At 44.7% G+C, this 26,952-nt stretch overlaps 1 protein-coding gene and 1 pseudogene across 1 annotated transcript; one reads left to right on the plus strand and one right to left on the minus strand.

Annotated features, from left to right (window-relative positions):
* Positions 1-20,699: 20,699 nt before the first annotated feature.
* Positions 20,700-22,225, plus strand: LOC123076491 (glutathione S-transferase T3-like; annotated as a pseudogene).
* A 106-nt stretch (positions 22,226-22,331) lies between these two features.
* On the minus strand, positions 22,332-26,911 carry LOC123080443 (uncharacterized). Its single transcript, XM_044503370.1, has 2 exons — positions 23,514-26,911; positions 22,332-23,441 (listed from the first exon to the last, which is right to left on the minus strand). Exon 2 carries the CDS (start codon positions 23,315-23,317, stop codon positions 22,400-22,402), a length of 918 nt encoding a protein of 305 aa, XP_044359305.1. The 5' UTR covers positions 23,318-23,441; positions 23,514-26,911; the 3' UTR covers positions 22,332-22,399.
* Positions 26,912-26,952: the final 41 nt, after the last annotated feature.

Genomic DNA, 26,952 nt, shown 5'->3' on the forward strand with positions numbered 1-26,952 from the left:
CTCCACCAACCCAGGTCATAGTGCACACAATGACCGGGACATCGGAATACCCGACTCAATCGCATTGGGAAATTGCGAGTAGTCACCATGGGTAACGATATTTCCATCAACTATATATTGATATATAGATTCTGGAGAATCAAATAACCGGAAGTCTACAATTGTCGACATACATATCTTAACTAGATTGCAAAACCTTTCACATGATTCAGGTCCAAAGACCATGGCCATGGCAAAGTGTGAACAACACTCGGACATAACTCAAGAAAAGGGTACAGTCTAGGTAGAAATGATCTTGCGCAATAATGGGAAGGTATTCATAAGCAATACCTATACCAGTTTTCTTCTGGAAACAGAATTGAGAACAACGAGGTGGTGAAACAAAGAGCGAGTATTGTAGTACAAGGGTTCACGCCGATACCCAACTATTCTCCAGAGGTGGAATCTCTTTCTAATAACTTATATCATTGGCAGCACAAAATCATCTATCTATGCAGTTGATAGATGTAGTGATTACATATCCATGTGGATCACTAGATTCAGACATATATGATTGATTCCCGATGGAATCTCACTTCTGAATCGAAATGCAAAACACAATAGACATTGAGTAAAATCAATAAGTCACCATAAGACTTATTGTTGTCGGTGCATCTGGTACAACCGACGTAGGGAGTTCCTTATACACAAGGATTACTCCTACAATGATGATTATCCATGTTTGTGTGTTTGCAATGACGACACATGTAATCATCTAAATGATGAAGTTTAAACCAAAATACCGCTCGTTACTACAACTTGAGCACCTTCATTCATACATTATGGTATACTATGTTGTCTATATCCAAAATATATTGGAGAAATTCATTGTGGACAAATCTTATCCATCCATAACTCTCATGGTAGTTCATTCTCTAGACGTAGAGAAAGATCTATATAGACCAAGAGATGCTGGAAATGAGATATTGGGACTCAACGTTCCATAATGTCATTGGATCCACCAAACACAACTGGTTGGTACTCAAGAATATCTTTCGATATCTCCAAGGCAATAAACATCTTGTCCTGATTTTTCAGTTTCACAGAAATGTGAACACCAATATCATTGGATACATCGATCATATCCCCACTATGTCAGATCATAGACAAGCTTAGTCTTCCTACTAGGTGTGGTAGCCCTCTCATGAAGAGTCTTCGAAACAGACCTCATGGCTACATCCAACAACCATTATCTTAAAGATAATGTTGCTTGTGTTGCCCGGATGCAAACAGGTTACGTAATAAGCAATATCGCTATATTGCATATCTTGCAAGTCAAATCATGTAACTGAGTTGTTTACCAAGTCTCTACCAACTTCTACATGCCATAAATAGATTCATGGAATTGGTATGTGATGGCTTTGGAATTTGCAAGAATCAGGGGGAGTATCTTCCTGAATTGTTCCTGTTCAATGCATCATATTATACTCTTTTTCCCTTCATGATTTTACTATACAGGTTCTCATAAAGGTTTTTAATGAGGTAATATCAACATGAGATCATATGTCATACTTTTCGTTTTCCCCACCGGGGTTGTTAGGAAAGTATATATTGCATATTTATCGTCGTGTAAACTCTATGGGTTTCCCGTATTGAGTTAAAAGAGACAATAACCATTATATGTTGCATCGTTTTCTCCTTATTTTTCCCCACCGGGTTTGAAGGAGTTTTAGCAACATATCATACACTACTCTACTCTCCTCATATTTTTCCCACGGGGTTTTTGGAGAAGATGATTCCAAAGATGTTCGATTGCAAACACAAGGAAGGATTAGGGGGAGTGTTAGGATTTAATTGATAGATTAGAATAATTAAATAGATAATCCTCCCTTTGTCTATGTCGGTTACAGTATGGCAACCGACTATCTCGCACCTCTTTCTACGGATGCGACTCTTCACTTGCGTCCCCTCCCTTGTATATATACTGAGATCATCAATGGAATAAAGACAGTTCGATTCACTCTATTCATTTGTCTCTCGTTCTAGAAATCGACTTATAACAGTGGTCAAACCATGTGCATGACCAGGCTGGAAGCACACAGGCCCTCCTTAGGTGGCGCCACCAGGTGGCGCCCCAGCCTCTAGTAACCAACCAAAGGCAACAGAGCTAGCAGCTCTCCCCCTCTCTTGTTGCTCTTTTCCGCTTAATCATTGATCAGCTGGAGAAAAGGACATTCCAACAGGAGTGATTTCATGGCGCGGGCTGCTTTGTGAACTTTGATGAAAGCAAACGCTACTACGATAGGAAGCAACAGTGCGGTGTGGATGCAGAGAGATAGAGCTCGGTTGCGCTCTGTGGCTTTCAGTTCCTCCATTTTTCTAATCGTGTAAGGGCATCATCCATAGGATACGCGGCCGCGGCGTCATGATGAGAACCTCCCTCTATGCGGACGACGCGGCCATCTTCATGGCCCCAATCAAGCAGGACATTGATAACCTCTCAGTCATCCTAAGGGGTTTCGGCGAGGTGACAGGACTCTGCACCAACTTCCGCAAGAGCTCGGTTGTGCCCATTCGATGCAACCACCTTCCTCTGGAGCATATTCTGAGTAGCATTCCGGCGACCCGCGCCGCTTTCCCAACCAAATATTTGGGCCTCCCGCTCTCAGTTCGACAACTTCGGAAGGTCGACTTCCAGTATCTTGAAGACAAGGCGGCCGGAAAATTAGTAACTTGGGAGGGACAAAGCATCACAACTATTGGGCGCACTACCCTTGTCAGATCGGTCATCACCTCTCAAGCGGTATTCTCCATCACATCTCTCATTGTGCCACAGGGCACACTTCATAATATCAACAAGATTGAGAGGGCCTTCCTCTGGTCAGGGTCGGACAAGACGACCGGCGCAAAATGTAAGGTCAATTGGGACATGCTCTGCAGGCCTACGATCTATGGAGGCCTGGGCATCCTCAACACCAACAAGTTTTCTCGGGCCTTGCGACTAAGGTGGCCATGGTACGAATGGAAGGAGCCTACCAAGCTTTGGGTTGCTTGGGCAACCTGTGCACCGAGGAAGATATGAATTTCTTCTATGCCTCCACCACAATCATCGTTGGCAATGGTGCAAAAACACCGTTCTGGGACTCCCCGTGGTTGCTTGGTCGCAAGCCCAAGGATATTGCCCCTCTTATTTTTCAAGCCTCAAAAAGGAAGAGATCGACGCTTCGTCAGGCCCTTCGAGGGAACGCTTGGATGACCCACATCAAGCATGACACTATTGTCTCCGTCGCACACATCCGGGAACTTTTCTCGCTTTGGGCTCTTGTGCATGACTTCCATCTTGACGATCACGTTGAGGACGACATTGTTTGGAAACATGCTGATGATGGGCAGTACTCGGCAGCCACAGCATATAAAGGCGCAATTCCTTGGCCTGACGCACTCGCCCATTCACCACATGGTTTGGAGAGCTTGGGCCCCCCCCCCCCTAAGGTTAAATTCTTCGCATGGTTGACCTTGCAAGACCGGAACTGGACCGCTGACCGGTTGGAGCGGCGTGGTTGGGATAATTGTGGGCTTTGCCCGCTTTGCAAACATGAGCAAGAATCGGGCATCCACCTCTTCGTCAAGTGCCGCTTCTCCATTAGGCTCTGGCGATCGGTCATCGACAAGTTTGGTCTTGTGCACATGGACACCTCCAATTGGCACCTTGAGGATTCCCTCATGCAATGGTGGGATAGAAGGACCGACATGCGAAACCCCAATAGACGAGCGATGGCCTCCCTCACCATGCTCGTCTCTTGGACTATTTGGAACGAGAGAAACACGCGGGTGTTTCGCAACAAGAGTGCGCCGCCGCCTATCCTGCTCCAAAATATCGTACTCGAGGCAAAACTATGGGTTACGGCAGGTGTTAAGAAACTAGGGCGTATTGTTGTACGAGAGTAATTGCCATGCCGTTTTGCAAGGGCGCTTGTAAAAACTCTAAACTCTATTCTCCTCTTATTTAATGGATGAGGCAAATCTTTTCCCTCCGTTTCAAAAAAAAAAAATCTAATCGTGTCGTCGTCTCCGGCCGTCACTGCACGGGAGCAGTGAGGAATATGGCTGACCCCGGTTGTTGAAGTATAAATGCATAGTCCATCTTCCCTCCATCAGTTTGAGCTGGGTGAGCTAGCTGGTGCATACAGTACTACAACGATATCGTGGCAACGGCAAGAGGTTGCGTCGTCGACGACGCTGAGGTCCGGATGAGCACATATGCGGCAGTGGGAGAAAATGGAGCGGAGATGGCGCCCCGGGAGAAAGAAAGAGGACGGGGCAGCGGAGGACCGGTCGGATGCATCAATGAAGTCGATGGACCGATCGGCACACACATCAAGAAATCATAACCTTGCCGTTCTGATGAGATGAGACAAGGATCTATGACGAAGCTCCATCAATTTCTTCATGTCATACGAAATCAAAATGAAGCGTCGCCCTCCCATTGTATGTGTGGAAATTTAACCGTGGAATAAAAAGTTGACACGTGGTGTTACATCTAAGTCGGAGGTTTGATCATTGTTTAGCTAAGAAAACAACCACTGTTTCAACCCTCCAACCGAACACAAAATTACTAGATAAGGGGTATTTCTTGCAAAGGTCACTCACACCTTCTCTAGTGATGATAAGTGACACATTGCATTCGTGACATTTGTCACAATCTAGGAGTTTTGCCTTTTTTCGTAGATCAAAAGTTTATAAAGTTTCACCTCTTGAACCATGTGTCCAAATCACGAACCATTTTCATCGTTGTGTTTCTCACGTCAAGATATTTAAAAATAGATCTTATGTTAATAGGTTGGAAGGAATTTTTTCTGAAAAAACTGAAAATAGAAAAACAAAAAAACCGGCAACCGGAAAAACCAAAAACCGACAAAAGTAGGAAAACAAAAAACAGAATACCCAGATGCACAGTTGCAGTTTTCAATTTTTCGGAGAAGCACACTTGTGTGTTTCACTTTTTGCAAGCACACATATGCTTTTCACTTTTCAGAAGACACATATGCACTTTACTGAAAGGTACGGCAATACTTTTGTCTTTTCGTATGTACTACCATGAAAAGGACGACTGCGCTTCATGCAGAAGCACAACTATGTTCTTTTCACATTCAAGAAGCACAGTTACGATTCACACAAACAACAAAGCTATGCTTCACCATGAAACACGAGAAAAATAACCAATTTTTTTCAAGGACACCTAGAAAAGCCATGGAAAACCACAAAACGATCTAACCACATGCAGAAATAAAAATAGCGAGACCCCACATGTGCGTCCAACACGCGACACTGGCGGTTGTGGCATCAAACGGCGTGCCCCAACCCATCAAAAAATGCCTGGTGGGTTTCCCCTGAAGGAATACCCTCTATTAGTTGGTTTTATGTTTTCTTTAACACAATACAGAGGCAGATGCTTATATATATGCACATACATTCATCCATATGAACGCGTATACACACCCTACCCTTATGAGCACCTTCGAGAGATTGAGCCGGCACATCATTTTGAGATTAACGAAGTTGCCCCAGATGGCTTTGTAGTCGACGAGAACGTCTTCTCTCACTAAACACACATCACCGAAAGGCCTGAAATAAATCCACGAAAATGTGAAAACCGGTGTCAAGTCTAGGAGTTGAACACCGGTGTGTTGGGGATACCACTGTTATACCACTGTTCTTCTAATCTTCCAACCACAAGTTGGTTCGCTGGCCTCATATTTTTTATTTGAGAGGCATCCAACAATATAGGTCAGATGGGTATGAAAGTTAGAACAACCAAATCGTCTTGTTATTTTATCCAGCTCATGAAGAGAATAAGGGTATCGCTTGTTTGCCGCTTAGTGCGGCTGATTGCCCGCGTAATGAGAACCTAATAACCTTCTTTCAGTCACCTAATCTCGCTGGATCGGTTGACCTCGTCTGCAAAAAAAAGGTACCAGTTTTACTTATTTTTTTATGGTTTTTCATAATAAAAAAGTTCATACATTCAAAAAATGTTCACGGATTTAGAAATTGTGCATGGAATTTAAATAGTTCATTTTCTAAAATCATGTATTTTAACAACTTCATCAATTTTAAAAATATTTATAAATCAGAAAAAGTTCACAAAATTGAAGAAAATTCATAAATTCTATCAAAGTCATGAATTTTGGAAATCTTTGCAATTCTTTGAAAAGTGTTAATGATTTTTCAATAAAAATAGAAATAACAAAAAGTGGAAACAAAACTGAGTAAAAAGCAGCCAAAACATGAACAAATAAAACAGAGAAAAACCTTCCAGCAAAATCAGAGAACCTTCTAAAACCCAAAACCACAATAACGTAGTACAAGCTCTTGTGCCAGCCCGTTGGTTCCAGGGCGTTGCAACCAGACCTATTTTTCGCCTCCTGCCAGATGTAAGCCGGTCTGACATATGGCGCGGCGAAACTGGGCCGGCCCAGTATCGTAGTTGCACGTGCCAGTGTATTCCTGCTCTTTTCTTTATTGGTTTTTCATAGTCTGCGTCGGCTTTCTTCAGGACGTGGAGTATCTGCTCTCGAGCTCAAATACACCTTGATGAACAGTAAAACCGAATATATAGTAAAGAAATAAAAAAATCTTATTTTTTTTGGCAATCTTTGATAAATGTTTTGTATGCTCGCAAAAGTTCAGCATGAAATGGCATCCGTGGAAGTCACTGCAAAAAGAAAACAAAATCGATACTCCAAAAATGTTAGTTTTGGAAATATTTTGGAGTACTGATTTTTTTGTTTTTTTAACGGCTTCCATGAATGTCATTTCATCCTGAAATTTGTTGAGCATGCAATTTTTTTTTCAAAGTTTAACACGAAAAAAATTGAGATTTTCTTACTATTTTTTGGGTTTTACTGTTCATCAGGGTGCTTTTGACTCGGGATCAGAATAGGACTTTTGATTTCTTCAGGCTTTCTACTTGTTTTTCTTTAGTAGTCTTCACAGATTCTTTTGTTTTTATTTTTTATTTTCTCCAACACATGTCTAAATTTTCATACATATTGTAAATTTTTCATATAATTCTAGAACTTTTTATACATGTTTAACACTTTGTAAATACATATTTAACGTTTTTACAAATATATATTTTTGATGTCTATTTCTTTCATACACATTGCACATTTGTTGTATACATCTAAAACTTCGCATGTTTATATTTTTAAATTTATGTTTTTGAAGATGTTTCTGAATACGTGTACGACATTTTTCAAATACACGTTAAACATTTCTTTCAATGGTAGGATACAATTTTTTAACTACGCTAACATTTCTTGCACTGTATGAAAATTTTAAAATAACTTCACGAATATTTCTAAAACATCACTTACATTTGTTAAATGCTATCAATATTTTGTTTCAATTGCACGAGCATTTTACTACATTGTATAAACATTTTTTTTTGGAAGTGCGCTTACTTTTTAAAAAAATGTGAAAATGTTTCCATTTTAGAAATATAAATTCGCTGGAAGAAGATGGAATTGAGAGCACAATTTAATCTATACCCAAAGCGCCTAATAACATTACAACTAATTTACCATATGACAGAATGAGGAGAAATCGGGGTAGCGATCACATCTGTTCTTATCTCGACGTGCATAGCGACATGAACAGTTCTCTCCCCGACGTTTTCTCTCCTTCCGTTTAGAAAAACCACGGTTTTAGGAATACTACAGTTTCTAAAACTTCAGTTTTCATTGGCACCAAACACATTAAAGTATTTAAAACTTTGGTGGCCACAAAAACCATGATATTCTTCGGAAACATCAGAAAAACTGTGCTGCCAAAAGCAGCCTAAAATTTCCAGATGATGCAGGCTAGGCTATGAAAGTACTACACCTACTCACGCTCGTGTATGCCATCTCTCTTAATTAGGTAAACGCATTGCAGCCACACAAGTCATACCTCCATGGCCGCAGAGAACCAAGCAATTATCCACCCACAAGGGAATCTCTAGGTATGTCGGAATTGTCATGTTGATTGCCAGAATGTATCTACCGTGATTTCAAGGGGAAAAAAGAAGAAGGTACACAAGTGGGGGTTTGGGGTTGTATAAAAAAAAGTGGGGGTCGGGGGACAGAGAACGACATTGAAGTCAAAGGCAGTAGTATCATTTCGCAAAAGCTTTGGTGATGATTCTTGCAGTTGTCCAATATTTAGCAAAGTCGCATCTGTTTTTTCCTTGCTTTGCGCGGGCAACACCATTCGGGCGATTCTCTCTTGTGCTGCTAATAACTCTCTTTTCTCCACTGGTGTCACCGTCGCCTTTGGTGATGATTCTTGCGGTCGTTTGCAACGAAGGATATCAGCGGACGAAATCTGCCATCATACAAGTTGTTGGCAGTGACACAAATAGCCAATAATATCAGAGTGTAGCATTTCCGAGCTGAGCTCATCTGCTGCCGCCCATGAACAGTTAATTTGAAAAGGAAAAGGAAATTAAAACATTTTTTACATAGTAGATGCTTTAGTGCATTAGGTGTGTGCAAAATTTTGTGGTGAAAGGACATGTGAGGAGCTCTCAGAAAAAATAACAAAATTTGGGTCTATAAGAAATTTAAAAAAGAACACTATTGAGAGCCGATTTTCTTTTCCTTGAGATGTCCTCGAATGTCCATTCACCGTGAAATTTTGCACGCACCTAGCACAGTAGAGCATCTTCGTTGTGAAAAAAAAATCAGATTTTCTGAAATTTTTACTAATATTTTTGAATTTACAGTTCACCAGAGCAGCCTGGGCTCAACCGTGGATAACCGAGAATAGGATGTGTCCATTGGAGCCGAAATGGCCCAACGCGTGACAGTTCACAAGTTTACATATGCTTAATTTATTTATAAAAATTATACTGCTTCCTACAGATTTGGGTAGAAAAAAACATATGCGTAATATGGTGAGAAGGTGCCTGAAAAGAAGTTTCTGTCGACGAAAACATCATGTTTCACAAAAAAAAAAATCATCTTATCAAATACGCATGTTGTCAACAAGTGATCTGCTCTTTGGTGAACTCTGGATATACCTAGCTGCTAATAATCTAATCATAGGTTGGTTTTGTTTCTTACGGCCACACCAAATTAGTAGTCCCTCCGTAAAATAACATAGGAGTGTTTATATAACTATTATCACTACAATAGTAAAATAAATGCTCTTATATTAGTTAGTAGTGATAGAAACGCTCTTATATTAATTTATGGAGGAAATAGTTTATAGTTTCTGAAAAAAAAATTGTACCAAGTCATGCACAAGGTCCTTGCACATCATAGCCTAATACTAGTAGTACATAAAGCAAAACTGTCACACCTCTACTTCCTTCACTTTAAATACATGCATACATTAGCACTCTTTCTCCTTTTACGTGCATTTCTCTTTCTAATTATATGCATACACTAGAGGACAAAAAAGCTGATGTCATTCTAGATTCTCTTTATTTCAAAATTTTAAAATGTTTTGTAGTTTAAACTGTCGGTCCGATGTAAAAGCCGTTTTTATATAAAAGATTCGTCGCGACGAGATCTCATGTTGGCATGTTCCGATGACCTTTTTTTCAACCAAAATTTACAACGGCTAGGCTACATAAGTTACCGTGCCCATTATATGTAAGTTACCGTGCTATTTCCACATAAGTTATCGAAGGCATAAAAATGGTTCACAGACCCTGTAGTTCATATATTACCATGTTGTATTCATATAAATTATCGTGCTTGCGGTTATTATATTACCATCTTGTTTTTAGGTCTGCAGTTCGTATATTACCATGCTCTTTGGTCAATGTTATATCGGTGCTTGTACTGTATATGAGTTATCATTTGCGGTTCGTATTTACCATGACGTTTTCATATAAGTTACCTGGGTATGTTTTTAACATTTTTTCCGCTTGATCAAAGTTTTCGTGGTGTTTGTACGTAGGTATGTGATGTGTATGTAACCATGCTATTTACACAAAATTTACGGGAGTATGTTTTCAACAATTTCCCCACCGGGTCAAATATTACCATGATATTTGTACATAAGTTATCAGGTATGCGATGGGTATATTACTATCTTTTCAACAAAAAATTTCTCCAGATCAAATTTACCGCGGTGTGTGTACCTAAATTATCAAGGTTGTGGTGCGTAATTTACTATGATATTTACATACAAAAGTTACCAGTGTATTTTTCGACCACTTTTTACAACTCTTCCCCAAATCAAGACTATTACCGTGCTATTTACACATAAGTTTCCGGGGTATATTTTTAACAACTTCATCCACCCGAATCAAACTTATCATGGTCTTTGTGTGTAACTTATCAGATCTGCGGTGCGTATATTACCATACTATTTATACAAAATTTACCAACAATATGTTCCCGACAATTTTTTTCGTGGGTCAAAACTACCATACTGTTTTTGCATAAGTTATTGTGTCTACAGTAAATACATTACCGTGCTATTTACCTAGAACTTATTGGGGTTATTGTTCTTCAACGGAAAAAACTCAGTGTCAAAAAGTTACCATGCTGTTTGAACGAGAGTTATCAGGTCTTCGGTGGGTAGATCATCATGTTATTTACACATAAATTACCGAGGGTACGCTTTTCAACAACTTCATCCGGGTCAAAGTTATCATGGTGTTTGTGCTTAAGTTGTCAAGTTTGTGGTGCGTATATTACCATGATGTTTACACAAAAGAGAGCGGTTTTTCCTAGCTCGGCCTACGTGGTACCCCATATCACAACCATCCATTTTGGCATCTGGTTTATGTGGATGTGTGCATCATTGCAGGAATAAGCAGCTAGCGCCAGGCGCTCAGAGATTAATCCTCTGCTGCGAGGCACATGACTTGATTTGACTTGTGACTAGCAGACTAGCCCCGCTGAATTCTTTTGTCCACCATTGATGCGTGTACAGGCCACACTCCCTGCTCCCTCTTCCCGTCTCCATGTGCAAATGATTTCGAGCAAAGGCAGACCCCCTCTGTTGAAACGAAAACACTTCACACACGACACTTTGCTGGACGACACTTAGACGATGGCTAATCTAACAGGCTGGTGATGTTTAGCCTTGTGCTTTGAACGGTGGATATGGTGTGTCGTCTGTATTTCGTGCGGTACATGTCGTGCATGTAGCAGTGCTCCTGTTGAAACTTTACTTTTCCATCCAACTTCTGACAAGCTTCTGTATGCTTCATACTCTCTCCTTTTTTTTTCTTTGCGAAACTCTCTCATCTTTCTTCTACAAAACCTGCTAGTACTAATAAACTGAGTCGATTATTTGAGGTGAAAACAAACTGAGTCAATTATTTTAATTCCCAACACCTTAGAGCATCTCTAGTGGATGGTGTATATGGAGGTGGATGCTAAATATACACGATCAAAATCAAAAAATGTCTCCCAGTGGATCGTGTATCAGGTCGTGTACCTGTACACGTCGCTCCCACGAGCGTACCTGGCGTGGGAGTAAACAGGACCGAACCACGCCCGTGGGCTCGCTCCCGCTCCAGTTCCTCCCGCTCCCGCTCCCGCTCCCGCTCCCGGCCGCCTCCCCAAGGTCGCCGTCGCCCCTCTCCGGCCGCCGCCCAAGGTCGCCGTCGCGTCTCCTCTCCGGCCGCCGCCAAAGGTAACCATTTTTTCCTTTCTCGCAAGCGGGAGCAGAGGGGTGGCGGAGCGGGCGCGCGGTGGGGGGGAGGGGGGAGATGCAGGGGCGGCGGAGCGGTGGGGGGAAGGGGGGAGATGCAGGGGCGGCGGCCGGGCGCGCGGTGGGGGGAGGGGGGAGATGCAGGGGCGGCGGCCGGGCGCGCGGTGGGGCGAAGGGGGGAGATGCAGGGGCGGCGGAGCGGTGGGGGGAAGGGGGGAGATGCAGGGGCGGCGGCCGGTCGCGCCTGTCTGCTGGGGCGGCGGCCGGACGAGCGGCGCCTGTTGGAAATATGCCCTAGAGGCAATAATAAATGGTTATTATTATATTTCTGTGTTCATGATAATAGTCTTTTATTCATGCTATAATTGTATTGTCCGGAAATCGTAATACATGTGTGAATACATAGACCACAACCTGTCCCTAGTAAGCCTCTAGTTGACTAGCTCGTTGATCAACAGATAGTCATGGTTTCCTGACTATGGACATAGGATGTCATTGATAACGGGATCACATCATTAGGAGAATGATGTGATGGACAAGACCCAACTTAAGCATAGCATAAAAGATCGTGTAGTTTCGTTTGCTAGAGCTTTTCCAATGTCAAGTATCTTTTCCTTAGACCATGAGATCGTGCAACTCCCGGATACCGTAGGAGTGCTTTGGGTGTGCCAAACGTCACAACGTAACTGGGTGACTATAAAGGTGCATTACGGGTATCTCCGAAAGTGTCTGTTGGGTTGGCACGGATCGAGACTGGGATTTGTCACTCCGTGTAAACGGAGAGGTATCTCTGGGCCCACTCGGTAATGCATCATCATAATGAGCTCAATGTGACTAAGGCGTTAGTCACGGGATCATGCATTGCGGTACGAGTAAAGAGACTTGCCGGTAACGAGATTGAACAAGGTATTGGGATACCGACGATCGAATCTCGGGCAAGTAACATACCGATTGACAAAGGGAATTGCATACGGATTGATTGAATCCTCGACACCGTGGTTCACCCGATGATATCATCGTGGAACATGTGGGAGCCAACATGGGTATCCAGATCCCGCTGTTGGTTATTGACCGGAGAGGCGTCTCGGTCATGTCTGCATGTCTCCCGAACCCGTAGGGTCTACACACTTAAGGTCCGGTGACGCTAGGGTTGTAGAGATATATGTATGCGGAAACCCGAAAGTTGTTCGGAGTCCCGGATGAGATCCCGGACGTCACGAGAGGTTCCGGAATGGTCCGGAGGTGAAGAATTATATATAGGAAGTCCAGTTTTGGCCACCGGGAAAGTTTCGGGGGTTATCGGTATTGTACCGGGACCACCGGAAGGGTCCCGGGGGTCCACCGGGTGGGGCCACCTGTCCCGGAGGGCCCCGTGGGCTGAAAGTGGAAGGGAACCAGCCCCTAGTGGGCTGGGGCGCCTCCTTGGGCCTCCCCCCATGCGCCTAGGGTTGGGAACCCTAGGGGGGGAGTTCCCCCTTGCCTTGGGGGGCAAGGCAACCCCTTCCCCCCCTTGGCCGCCGCCCCCCCCAACCCTAGATGGGTTTTGGCCGGCTCCCCCCTCCCAAGGGGTCCTATAAATAGTGGGGGGGAGGGAGGGCAGCAAAGACACAGCCTTTGGCGCCTCCCTCCTCCCCTGCAACACCTCTCTCTCGCGCGCAGAAGCTCGGCGAAGCCCTGCCGGAGAGCCGCTACATCCACCACCACGCCGTCGTGCTGTTGGATCTCCATCAACCTCTCCTCCCCCTTGCTGGATCAAGAAAGGAGGAGACGTCGCTGCACCGTACGTGTGTTGAACGCGGAGGTGCCGTCCGTTCGGCACTCGGTCATCGGTGATTTGGATCACGGCGAGTACGACTCCGTCATCCACGTTCATTGGAACGCTTCCGCTCGCGATCTACAAGGGTATGTAGATCCACTCCTTTCCCCTCGTTGCTAGTAGACTCCATAGATGCATCTTGGTGAGCGTAGGAAAATTTTAAATTATGCTACGATTCCCAACAGTGGCATCATGAGCCAGGCCTATGCGTAGTTACTATGCACGAGTAGAACACAAAGAAGTTGTGGGCGTTGATGTTGCCAATTCTTCTTGCCGCTACTAGTCGTTTCTTGTTTCGGCGGCATTGTAGGATGAAGCGGCCCGGACCGACCTTACACGTACGCTTACGTGAGACAGGTTCCACCGACTGACATGCACTAGTTGCATAAGGTGGCTAGCGGGTGTCTGTCTCTCCTACTTTAGTCGGAACGGATTCGATGAAAAGGGTCCTTATGAAGGGTAAATAGAAATTGGCAAATCACGTTGTGGTCATACGTAGGTAAGAAATCGTTCTTGCTAGAAACCTACAAACCACGTAAAAACTTGCAACAACAATTAGAGGACGTCTAACTTGTTTTTGCAGCAAGTGATATATGTGATATGATATGGCCAGAAGATGTGATGAATGATATATGTGATGTATGAGATTGATCATATTCTTGTAATAGGAATCACGACTTGCATGTCGATGAGTATGACAACCGGCAGGAGCCATAGGAGTTGTCTTTATTATTTTGCATGACCTGCGTGTCATTGAATAACGCCATGTAATTTACTTTACTTTGTTGCTAAACGGTTAGCCATAGAAGTAGAAGTAATCGTTGGCGTGACAACTTCATGAAGACACAATGATGGAGATCATGATGATGGAGATCATGGTGTCATGCCGGTGACGAAGATGATCATGGTGCCCCGAAGATGGAGATCAAAGGAGCATGATGATATTGGCCATATCATGTCACTATTTGATTGCATGTGATGTTTATCATGTTTTTGCATCTTATTTGCTTAGTACGACGGTAGCAAGTAGGATGATCCCTTATAATAATTTCAAGAAAGTGTTCACCCTAACTGTGCACCGTTGCGAAGGTTCGTCGTTTCGAAGCACCACGTGATGATCGGGTGTGATAGATTCTTACGTTCGCATACAACGGGTGTTGACGAGCCTAGCATGTACAGACATGGCCTCGGAACACACGCAATACACTTAGGTTGACTTGACGAGCCTAGCATGTACAGACATGGCCTCGGAACACGGAGGACCGAAAGGTCGAGCATGAGTCGTATAGAAGATACGATCAACATGGAGATGTTCACCGATCTTGACTAGTCCGTCTCACGTGATGATCGGACACGGCCTAGTTGAGCTCGGATCATGTTTCACTTAGATGACTAGAGGGATGTCTATCTGAGTGGGAGTTCATTAAATAATTTGATTATATGAACTTAATTATCATGAACTTAGTCTAAAATCTTTACACTATGTATTGTAGATCAAATGGCCCACGTTGTCCTCAATTTCAACGCGTTCCTAGAGAAAACCAAGCTGAAAGATGATGGCAGCAACTATACGGACTGGGTCCGGAACCTGAGGATCATCCTCATAGCAGCCAAGAAAGATTATGTCTTAGAAGCACCGCTAGGTGAAGCACCAATCCCTGAGAACCAAGACGTTATGAACGCTTGGCAGCAGCGTGCTGATGATTACTCCCTCGTTCAGTGCGGCATGCTTTACAGCTTAGAACCGGGTCTCCAAAAGCGTTTTGAGAAACATGGAGCATATGAGATGTTCGAGGAGCTGAAACTGGTTTTTCAAGCTCATGCCCGGGTCGAGAGATATGATGTCTCCGACAAGTTCTTCAGCTGTAAAATGGAGGAGAACAGTTCTGTTAGTGAGCACATACTCAGAATGTCTGGGTTGCACAACCGCTTGTCTCAGCTGGGAGTTAATCTCCCGGATGACGCGGTCATTGACAGAATCCTCCAGTCGCTTCCACCAAGCTACAAGAGCTTTGTGATGAACTACAATATGCAGGGGATGGAAAAGACCATTCCCGAGGTGTATTCAATGCTGAAATCAGCTGAGGTAGAGATCAGAAAAGAACATCAAGTGTTGATGGTGAATAAAACCACTAAGTTCAAGAAGGGCAAGGGTAAGAAGAACTTCAAGAAGGACGGCAAGGGAGTTGCCGCGCCCGGTAAGCCAGTTACCGGGAAGAAGTCAAAGAATGGACCCAAGCCCGAGACTGAGTGCTTTTATTGCAAGGGAAGTGGTCACTGGAAGCGGAACTGCCCCAAATATTTAGCGGACAAGAAGAAGGCCGGCAACACCCAAGGTATATGTGATATACAAGTAATTGATGTGTACCTTACCAGTACTCGTAGTAGCTCCTGGGTATTTGATACCGGTGCGGTTGCTCATATTTGTAACTCAAATCAGGAACTACGGAATAAACGGAGACTGGCAAAAGACGAGGTGACGATGCGCGTCGGGAATGGTTCCAAGGTCGATGTGATCGCCGTCGGCACGCTACCTCTGCATCTACCCACGGGATTAGTTATAAACCTCAATAATTGTTATTTAGTGCCAGCTTTGAGCATGAACATTGTATCTGGATCTCGTTTAATTCGAGATGGCTACTCATTTAAATCTGAGAATAATGGTTGTTCTATTTATTTGAGAGATATGTTTTATGGTCATGCCCCGCTGGTCAATGGTTTATTCTTGATGAATCTCGAACGTGATGCTACACATGTTCATAGTGTGAATACCAAAAGATGTAAAGTTGATAACGATAGTCCCACATACTTGTGGCACTGCCGCCTTGGTCACATTGGTGTCAAGCGCATGAAGAAGCTCCATGCAGATGGACTTTTGGAGTCTCTTGATTACGAATCATTTGACACGTGCGAACCATGCCTCATGGGTAAGATGACCAAGACTCCGTTCTCCGGAACAATGGAGCGAGCAACCAACTTATTGGAAATCATACATACCGATGTGTGCGGTCCAATGAGTGTTGAGGCTCGCGGAGGATATCGTTATGTTCTCACTCTCACTGATGATTTAAGTAGATATGGGTATGTCTACCTAATGAAACACAAGTCTGAAACCTTTGAAAAGTTCAAGGAATTTCAGAGTGAGGTTGAGAATCAACGTGACAGGAAAATAAAATTCTTACGATCAGATCGTGGTGGAGAATATTTAAGTCACGAATTTGGTACACACTTAAGGAAATGTGGAATAGTTTCACAACTCACGCCGCCTGGAACACCTCAGAGAAATGGTGTGTCCGAACGTCGTAATCGCACTCTATTGGATATGGTGCGATCTATGATGTCTCTTACCGATTTACCGCTCTCATTTTGGGGTTATGCTTTAGAGACTGCCGCATTCACTTTAAATAGGGCACCGTCTAAATCCGTTGAGACGACACCGTATGAATTATGGTTTGGGAAGAAACCTAAGCTGTCGTTTCTAAAAGTTTGGGGATGCGATGCTTATGTCAAGAAACTTCAACCTGAAAAGCTCGAACCCAAATCGGAAAATGCGTCTTCATAGGATACCCTAAGGAAACTATTGGGTATACCTTCTACCTCAGATCCGAAGGCAAGATCTTCGTTGCCAAGAACGGGTCCTTTCTAGAGAAGGAGTTTCTCTCGAAAGAATTGAGTGGGAGGAAAGTGGAACTTGATGAGGTGATAGTCACCCCTTCCGAACCGGAAAATAGCGCAGCGCGGGAAAATGTTCCTGTGGTGCCTACACCGACTGGGGAGGAAGTTAATGATCATGAAACTTCAGATCAAGTTACTGAACTTCGTAGGTCCACAAGGACACGTTCCGCACCAGAGTGGTACGGCAACCCTGTCTTGGAAATCATGTTGTTAGACAACGGTGAACCTTCGAACTATGAAGAAGCGATGGCGGGCCCGGATTCCGACAAATGGCTAGAAGCCATGAAATCCGAGATAGAATCCATGTATGAAAACAAAGTATGGACTTTGACTGACTTGCCCGATGAGCGGCGAGCCATAGAAAACAAATGGATCTTTAAGAAGAAGACGGACGCAGATGGTAATGTGACCATCTACAAAGCTCGACTTGTCGCTAAGGGTTATCGACAAGTTCAAGGGGTTGACTACGATGAGACTTTCTCACCCGTAGCGAAGCTGAAGTCCGTCCGAATCATGTTAGCAATTGCCGCATACTATGATTATGAGATATGGCAGATGGACGTCAAAACGGCATTCCTTAACGGCTTCCTTAAGGAAGAGTTGTATATGATGCAGCCGGAAGGTTTTGTCGATCCTAAGAATGCTAACAAAGTATGCAAGCTCCAGCGCTCAATCTATGGGCTGGTGCAAGCATCTCGGAGTTGGAACATTCGCTTTGATGAGATGATCAAAGCGTTTGGGTTTACACAGACTTATGGAGAAGCCTGTGTTTACAAGAAAGTGAGTGGGAGCTCTGTAGCATTTCTCATATTATATGTGGATGACATATTATTGATGGGAAATGATATAGAATTCTTGGAAAGTATAAAGGCCTATTTGAATAAGTGTTTTTCAATGAAGGACCTTGGAGAAGCTGCTTACATATTAGGCATCAAGATCTATAGAGATAGATCAAGACGCCTCATTGGTCTTTCACAGAGTACATACCTTGACAAGATATTGAAGAAGTTCAGTATGGATCAGTCCAAGAAGGGGTTCTTGCCTGTATTGCAAGGTGTGCAATTGAGCACGGCTCAATGCCCGACCACGGCAGAAGATATAGAAGAGATGAGTGTCATCCCCTATGCCTCGGCCATAGGGTCTATTATGTATGCCATGCTGTGTACCAGACCTGATGTAAACCTTGCCGTAAGTTTGGTAGGAAGGTACCAAAGTAATCCCGGCAAGGAACACTGGACAGCGGTCAAGAATATCCTGAAGTACCTGAAGAGGACTAAGGATATGTTTCTCGTTTATGGAGGTGACGAAGAGCTCGTCGTAAAGGGTTACGTCGACGCTAGCTTCGACACAGATCCGGATGACTCGAAGTCACAGACCGGATACGTGTATATTTTGAATAGAGGAGCAGTAAGCTGGTGCAGTTGCAAGCAAAGCGTCGTGGCGGGATCTACATGTGAAGCGGAATACATGGCAGCCTCGGAGGCAGCACAGGAAGCAGTCTGGATGAAGGAGTTCATTACCGACCTAGGGGTGATTCCCAATGCGTCGGGCCCAATGACTCTCTTCTGTGACAACACTGGAGCTATTGCCCTTGCGAAGGAGCCCAGGTTTCACAGGAAGACCAGGCATATCAAGCGTCGCTTCAACTCCATTCGTGAAAGTGTTCAAAATGGAGACATAGATATTTGTAAAGTACACACGGACCTGAATGTAGCAGATCCGTTGACTAAACCTCTCCCTAGGGCAAAACATGATCAACACCAGGACGCAATGGGTGTTCGATTCATCACAATGTAACTAGATTATTGACTCTAGTGCAAGTGGGAGACTGTTGGAAATATGCCCTAGAGGCAATAATAAATGGTTATTATTATATTTCTGTGTTCATGATAATAGTCTTTTATTCATGCTATAATTGTATTGTCCGGAAATCGTAATACATGTGTGAATACATAGACCACAACCTGTCCCTAGTAAGCCTCTAGTTGACTAGCTCGTTGATCAACAGATAGTCATGGTTTCCTGACTATGGACATAGGATGTCATTGATAACGGGATCACATCATTAGGAGAATGATGTGATGGACAAGACCCAACTTAAGCATAGCATAAAAGATCGTGTAGTTTCGTTTGCTAGAGCTTTTCCAATGTCAAGTATCTTTTCCTTAGACCATGAGATCGTGCAACTCCCGGACACCGTAGGAGTGCTTTGGGTGTGCCAAACGTCACAACGTAACTGGGTGACTATAAAGGTGCATTACGGGTATCTCCGAAAGTGTCTGTTGGGTTGGCACGGATCGAGACTGGGATTTGTCACTCCGTGTAAACGGAGAGGTATCTCTGGGCCCACTCGGTAATGCATCATCATAATGAGCTCAATGTGACCAAGGCGTTGGTCACGGGATCATGCATTGCGGTACGAGTAAAGAGACTTGCCGGTAACGAGATTGAACTAGGTATTGGGATACCGACGATCGAATCTCGGGCAAGTAACATACCGATTGACAAAGGGAATTGCATACGGATTGATTGAATCCTCGACACCGTGGTTCACCCGATGATATCATCGTGGAACATGTGGGAGCCAACATGGGTATCCAGATCCCGCTGTTGGTTATTGACCGGAGAGGCGTCTCGGTCATGTCTGCATGTCTCCCGAACCCGTAGGGTCTACACACTTAAGGTCCGGTGACGCTAGGGTTGTAGAGATATATGTATGCGGAAACCCGAAAGTTGTTCGGAGTCCCGGATGAGATCCCGGACGTCACGAGAGGTTCCGGAATGGTCCGGAGGTGAAGAATTATATATAGGAAGTCCAGTTTTGGCCACCGGGAAAGTTTCGGGGGTTATCGGTATTGTACCGGGACCACCGGAAGGGTCCCGGGGGTCCACCGGGTGGGGCCACCTGTCCCGGAGGGCCCCGTGGGCTGAAAGTGGAAGGGAACCAGCCCCTAGTGGGCTGGGGCGCCTCCTTGGGCCTCCCCCCATGCGCCTAGGGTTGGGAACCCTAGGGGGGGAGTTCCCCCTTGCCTTGGGGGGCAAGGCAACCCCTTCCCCCCCTTGGCCGCCGCCCCCCAACCCTAGATGGGTTTTGGCCGGCTCCCCCCTCCCAAGGGGTCCTATAAATAGTGGGGGGGAGGGAGGGCAGCAAAGACACAGCCTTTGGCGCCTCCCTCCTCCCCTGCAACACCTCTCTCTCGCGCGCAGAAGCTCGGCGAAGCCCTGCCGGAGAGCCGCTACATCCACCACCACACCGTCGTGCTGTTGGATCTCCATCAACCTCTCCTCCCCCTTGCTGGATCAAGAAAGGAGGAGACGTCGCTGCACCGTACGTGTGTTGAACGCGGAGGTGCCGTCCGTTCGGCACTCGGTCATCGGTGATTTGGATCACGGCGAGTACGACTCCGTCATCCACGTTCATTGGAACGCTTCCGCTCGCGATCTACAAGGGTATGTAGATCCACTCCTTTCCCCTCGTTGCTAGTAGACTCCATAGATGCATCTTGGTGAGCGTAGGAAAATTTTAAATTATGCTACGATTCCCAACAGCGCCGTGGGGAGGGGGGAGATGCAGGGGCAGCGGCCGGACGAGCGGCGCCGTGGGGAGATGCAGGGGCGGCGGCCGCACGCCCTGCAGCCCGATCTGGCGGCGGCGCCGGTGCCGGCGCGCGCCCTGGCCCGGGGACGGGGGGCTGGGCGACGGCCGGGTGGGGGGGAGGGGGGAGATGCAGGGGCGGCGGCCGGGGGTGCGGCTCGTGTGATCTTGGCGACGAATGTGTGGGTGATTCCTGCGAGGACTGTAAAGTAGCATGAATGAGTGATTTGGCTAGAGTCCCCATTCACAGGAATGAGTGATTTGGCTGTCCTTCAGTCAACTTAATATTTTGCATCTCGTTCAATAATTTTTTGCTTGTCAATTTGATGCCAGATTGTGGTCTAAAATAGCTGTGCATTGGTTGCTTGTAGATGGATGCTGACCAAAGCTTCTTGGACACCCTTGGTTTTGGTTACATGCAAACCCAACCAGAAAGTCCAATTGGAGAGCAGGCAACTCCATCAACTCAGCATCAAGCAACACCATCAACGCAGCAACGTTCTGCAATAATAGAGAAAGGAAAATCCAACAAAGGAAAAAATTGGTGTAGTGATGAGGACAAGGTTCTCATAGCAGCATGGGCAAATACAAGTTTGGATATTGCTGGGACTGATCAAAACCGAGATGCTTATTGGGCTAGAATTTCAGAGTACTACAACACACACAAGGAATCGTCATGGCCGGAGCGTAATCCTAATGCAATCAATTGCCGTTACACATTGATTAACAGAGAGACCTCCAAATTTTGTGGTTGCCTTCAGCAGATTTTAAATAAGGAAGAAAGTGGAAGGACTATAGCAGAAAAGGTATGCACAATATTCTACTTCTATATGTGCTGTGCAATATGTGATGTGCAATATTCTATATGTGTTGTGCATTTGTTAACAATATATTTATATGTGCAGACAAACGATGCACACATTCTGTTCAAGGAAATGGATGTTAAAAAAAACGGCCTTTCACATTGATGCATTGCTATATAGAGTTTGCAAAGTATCCAAAGTGGCAGACAAGAGAACTTGAAACTTCTCTTAAGAAACAAAAGAAAACCATTGATGAAAGTCCAGGCAGAGCCACCAATGATCCGTCAGATGCATCCTCGGTACGCACTGATGCAACCTCGATACACACTGATGCTCTTGAACATGAGAAAAGACCTGATGGTGTTAAGAAGGACAAGAGAGGTAAAGCTGATGAGAATGCTTGCAAGCTGTCATTAGAAACTGTGTGGGCAGCAAAGCAAGAGAAGGATGAGATCAAAGAAGCGGCAAGAAATGCTCGCTATGCACAGCAATTTGAATTGCGAAAAGAGGAGATTGCACTCAGAAAGAAGGAGGATGCACGAAACGAGAGGGAGGATGCACGGAGACAGTTTGAATTAGATGAGAGGGTCATGCTGATCGACACTAGTGGTATGACTGATGTGCAAAAGCAGTTCTACCAAGCTAAGCAGAATGAGATCCTTGCTCGAGGCCTAGAGTAATGTGAGCTATTTGATATGTGAGCTATATGAACTATCTACTGCTTTCCGCTAGTTGCTGTATGAACTATTTGATAACATCACTCATTGCATAAATATTTTATTGATAGCTATAAATTCATGGATTACATCACTCATTGCATAAATTAAAACTAGATGAAAAGAAACGGATTACAGACTTATAACTAGGACATCACTCGTTTCCAAACTTTTGCCACACATGGTCAATTAGATCAAGTTTAAGCTGATCATGTTCACCTTGATTTCTAATCCGGTGAGTCATCTGAATAAAAGAGCTCAGTTGTTCCGCATGAGTACGAGAGACCGTGACTCTTTCTCCCATTGCCTCAAAAGTGCAGCTTTGCCGACCAGTTTGTCGCTCCTCTTCAACTATCATATTGTGCATTATGACACAAGCTTTCATGACATCACCGATTTCTTTACGTTTCCATCCTTTAGCAGGTCCACGAACAATGGCAAAACGGGATTGAAGAACTCCAAAGGCTCGTTCCACATCTTTCCTAGCCCCCTCTTGCCTCTTGGCAAAAGTTTTATGTTTTCTGGTATCTGGAGCTGGTATGCTCTTCACAAATGTTGCCCATCGTGGATAGATACCATCTGCAAGATAATACCCCATTGTGTACTGATGGCCATTGATGCTATAATTCACTGGAGGAGTTTGGCCTTCAGCTAGCTTTGTAAAAACAGGAGAACGTTGAAGAACATTTATATCATTCAGAGACCCTGGTAAACCAAAATAAGCATGCCAAATCCAAAGATCTTGTGAAGCAACTGCTTCCAAGATCATAGTGGGCTCGCTGACATGGCCTTTAAACATGCCATGCCATTTTTTGGGGCAATTTTTCCAACCCCAGTGCATGCAATCTATGCTCCCTAACATACCAGGAAATCCTCTTTCCTCCCCTATTGCAAGTAACCTAGCAATGTCTTCTTCATTTGGAGATCTCAGGTACCTTTCCCCAAAAACTTCACAAACTTTGATCACAAATTTCTTGCAAGACTCTAAATTAGTAGCCTCAGCGGACCGGATGTACTCATCAGCACCATCAGCTGCTATTCCATATGTTAGCATCCGCATTGCCGCGGTCATCTTTTGCAGAGGATGTAACCCAAGAGCTCCAGAAGCACTTCTTTTTTAAGTAAAATAACCATCATAATCATGCTCAAGTATACCATCGGCTACGTGTTTGAACAAATTACGGGACATCCTAAATCTGTGCATAAAAAGTAAATGAGACAGGGAAATGAAAAAAGGGCTAAAGCAGAGAAGTGTAGTAATTACGAACCTTCGTCGAAACAAATGTTCGGGATAGCGAGGAACTTCTTTGAAGTAGTCGTCCCACAGAAGAACAAATCCGGCATCTCTTCCTCGATTGATTGTTTGACGTCCATGCTTGGAACCGCCATGGCGTCGAGCGTTCATCCTCTCTTCCTCCTCGCGCTCGGCGAATGCTGCAAGTATGAGTTCATCGTCGCCAGATGAAGATGACGAAGAACTCATGTCCAAAGTGGATGTGTTCATTGTGTTGCGTGAGAGACGATAGAGAAATCTAGGTGAGAAGAGAAGTCACAGATAGAAGTGCTAGAAGAAAGATGGTAGGGGTGGTTTATATAGAGAAATACGACCGTTGAAAATATAGCCGTTGAAAATATAGCCGTTTGAAAATATAGCCGTTGGAATATACACGTCCAAATTTACACGTTCCACTGAAAAACTGAGAGGTGTATATTTTAGCAAGGTGTATATGAACATGTATATGGAGATATACACGTCCAAATTTACACCATCCACTAGAGATGCTCTTACACATGCTACTGTTGCACTCGTGCTAGTGGAGTCGTCGGAGTACATACCATGCGCTACAGTAACGTGAGGAGGCAGCTACAGTGCCTGGGCCTAGCTCCTCTCGTACAGCCCCCTCTCTCTTGCACCGCATTAACTACTCTCTCTTCTCTCTCCTGTAGACTATGCACAGTGACCGTGGCAGGCCTCTCTCACTCCCCTCTCTCTGTTCCCTGCACGTGGTCTTGCCAATGTGGGCTGTAGCCTGCATGCACCTATCTGCCAACTTCACGGTATGCGAGAAGGAGCCACGTGATATTAGTACAGTCGTCTCTGATAATCGCCTGACATTGCTTTACTGAATTGCAGATATCTCCAGATGAACCAACCACCGAGATAGTGAGTACCAGGTAGCTTGAGCTTCACTACAACTTTCCGTTACACAAAATTTATCGAGGGTACGTTTCCAACAATTTTTTTTCCTAGATGTTAGCGCGGTGTTTTTGCATAAGTTATCATGTCTGCAGTATGTATACTACCTAGTATGTATACTACCTATTTGAATAGAAGTTACCGAGGCATGCTTTCCAATTTTTCTCCTTACATAGAAGCTACCGCTGACATATTTTTCAACATATTTTTCCTCCTTGGTCAATATTACCGTGGTGTTTGTAAGTAGTATTTTTTCACGGCCTCGTCTCCGCCTGCATAGCCTCCTCCGACGGCCGCCTGGTGATCGATGTCGCTGCCGCCACTCCCACCCTTCCTCTCCTCGCCTCTGTTTGTCTTCATGGCTAAAATCAAATGATCCCCAATTTTCATGTCACCTTGATATGTTTCGACGATCTTTTTTTATCAAAAGTTATCTCGCATGGGCTGCATGAGTTACCCACATATATGGCATGTAAGTTATCATGTTATTTACACGAAAAGTTACCGGTGTATGTTTTCAACAACTTTTTCCCTCTGGTCAATGTTATCATGGTGTTTCTACCCAAGTTATCAGATCTACAGATTCAGATTGTATATTACCCTCCTATTTACAAAAGTTATCGAGTGCATGTTTTTAACAACCCTCCCCCCTTTCAAAGTTTCCGCGGAGTTATCAACTCTGCGGTTCGTATATTATCATGTTATTTACACTGAAGTTACCGGAGTTGTTTTCAACAAGTTTTTTCCTCAAGGTCACAGTTACCACGGTATTTGTATCTAAGTTATCAGTTCTTTGGTGCATATATCACCATATTATTTAAACAGAAGTTTTTGAGTGCACATTTTTGAACAAAAGTTTCTCTGGTCGAACTTACTGTGGTGTTTGTATGAAGTTATCAGGTCTACGGTTTGTGTACATAAGTTACCGGGTATAAGGTGTGTATACTACAGGGGCGGAGCTTCCTTAGCTAGGGCCAAACTGGGTTGTGGCCTGCCTAGGATTCATGCTCTTTTATTTTAACTATGCATCAGAAGCCAACCCAGCCCACCACCTGCAGTACTAAGCAGCAGATTTAGATGATCAGGCCAAGCCTGAATGCTCTCTCCTCATGGTAACTGACGACATGTATGTAGCAGCACCAGATTGAACGAGCACTGCTGGCTGCTGTGCCACATATGTACTTTTCTTTTCTCCTAAAATGCACATTTATCAATCAATGCCAATTTCCCTCGAGTTGTCGGCTATTTATAACACTTTGAATACTCCGAAATTCAATCAATTGATGAAAAAACCCGATAGTATGGTTGAGAATTTTAAAACTTTTGGTACTCTCCTTTGAGTTGGCCCGCCCAGTATTTTCTTCGAAGCTCCGCCACTGGTATACTACCATGTTGTTTACGCATAAATTACCGTATTATGTTTTCAATAGCTTTTCTCCGGATCAAAACTACCACTGCAAAACACCACACTAACTTTTTCCCTTTCCATCTTCACACGTGAAAAAAAATAGTAGCGATGAGAAAAAGACAGTAGTGTTACCGGCCGGCGAGGCGGAGCACCAGGGTGGTAGAGGCAAGCACCAGCCGGGGGGAGTTGAGCCTGCTAGAGTGATTCAGTGTAGAGCTTGACTTGACCGACCAGAGGCCACTAGAGTAGATAAAAAAAGTGCAAGAGAGAGTACTAATTTTGCTTGACTTGAGACTTGACCGAACAAAGTCCTCTTTAAACTAGGACTAGCATCCAATGGCTTGACTTGATCATATTATGTTACTTGAAGCAAGCCAGTGCTGAAGTTGAACACAAACAAACAAGCAAGCCAAACTAAAGGGAGAAACGCGTTGGATGCTCTGCTCTGCACTAGTTTGTGGTGTGGCTGGAATGTTCAGATGCATTCATTCATCGACTGTGATCGTTCAATGTGGGTTAGTTGGTGAGCATTAAACGATGAGGAGGTGGACAGATTATGTAAACTGCCACTAGAGGCTGTCGGTGAACAAGGAAAACCATATTGGCATAAACACAAGCAGCTCGCAGGCATGTAGGCGGACATGAACTGACCTGGTGGTGGGTGCTGGAACTGCACTTGCCTCCAATTCCATCGCGCGAGAGGAGAGCACGCCAGCCAGCCGAGGGCGAACTGGACTGGAGCACGCCATCACGCGAGAGAAGAGGATGCCGGACGACTAGGCGCATACTGGACTGGAGCACGCCATGGCGCGAGAGGAGAGGGCGCCGGCCGGCCGGCGGCACACTGGACCGGAGCACGCCATCGCGCGAGAGGACTCGAGCACGCGCTGTTCCTCTCCACAGCCGGACAGGTAAAGGCTGCTGGCGGTGGAATGATTACGATGCGCGACGGCGACGGCATGGTGCGACGCAGTCAGCCTGCGGCAGCAGCACCCGAGGAGGTTTCCACTAGAGCGCGGCAGGGATGGGAAGCAGCAGGAATATTATCAGAGGTCGTGGATGGAGGAGGTCGCGAGGTTCCTGTGCATCGAGCGATCGGGAT

This window comes from Triticum aestivum, chromosome 3D (assembly GCF_018294505.1).
Source record: "Triticum aestivum cultivar Chinese Spring chromosome 3D, IWGSC CS RefSeq v2.1, whole genome shotgun sequence".
Taxonomy (NCBI): Eukaryota; Viridiplantae; Streptophyta; class Magnoliopsida; order Poales; family Poaceae; genus Triticum; species Triticum aestivum.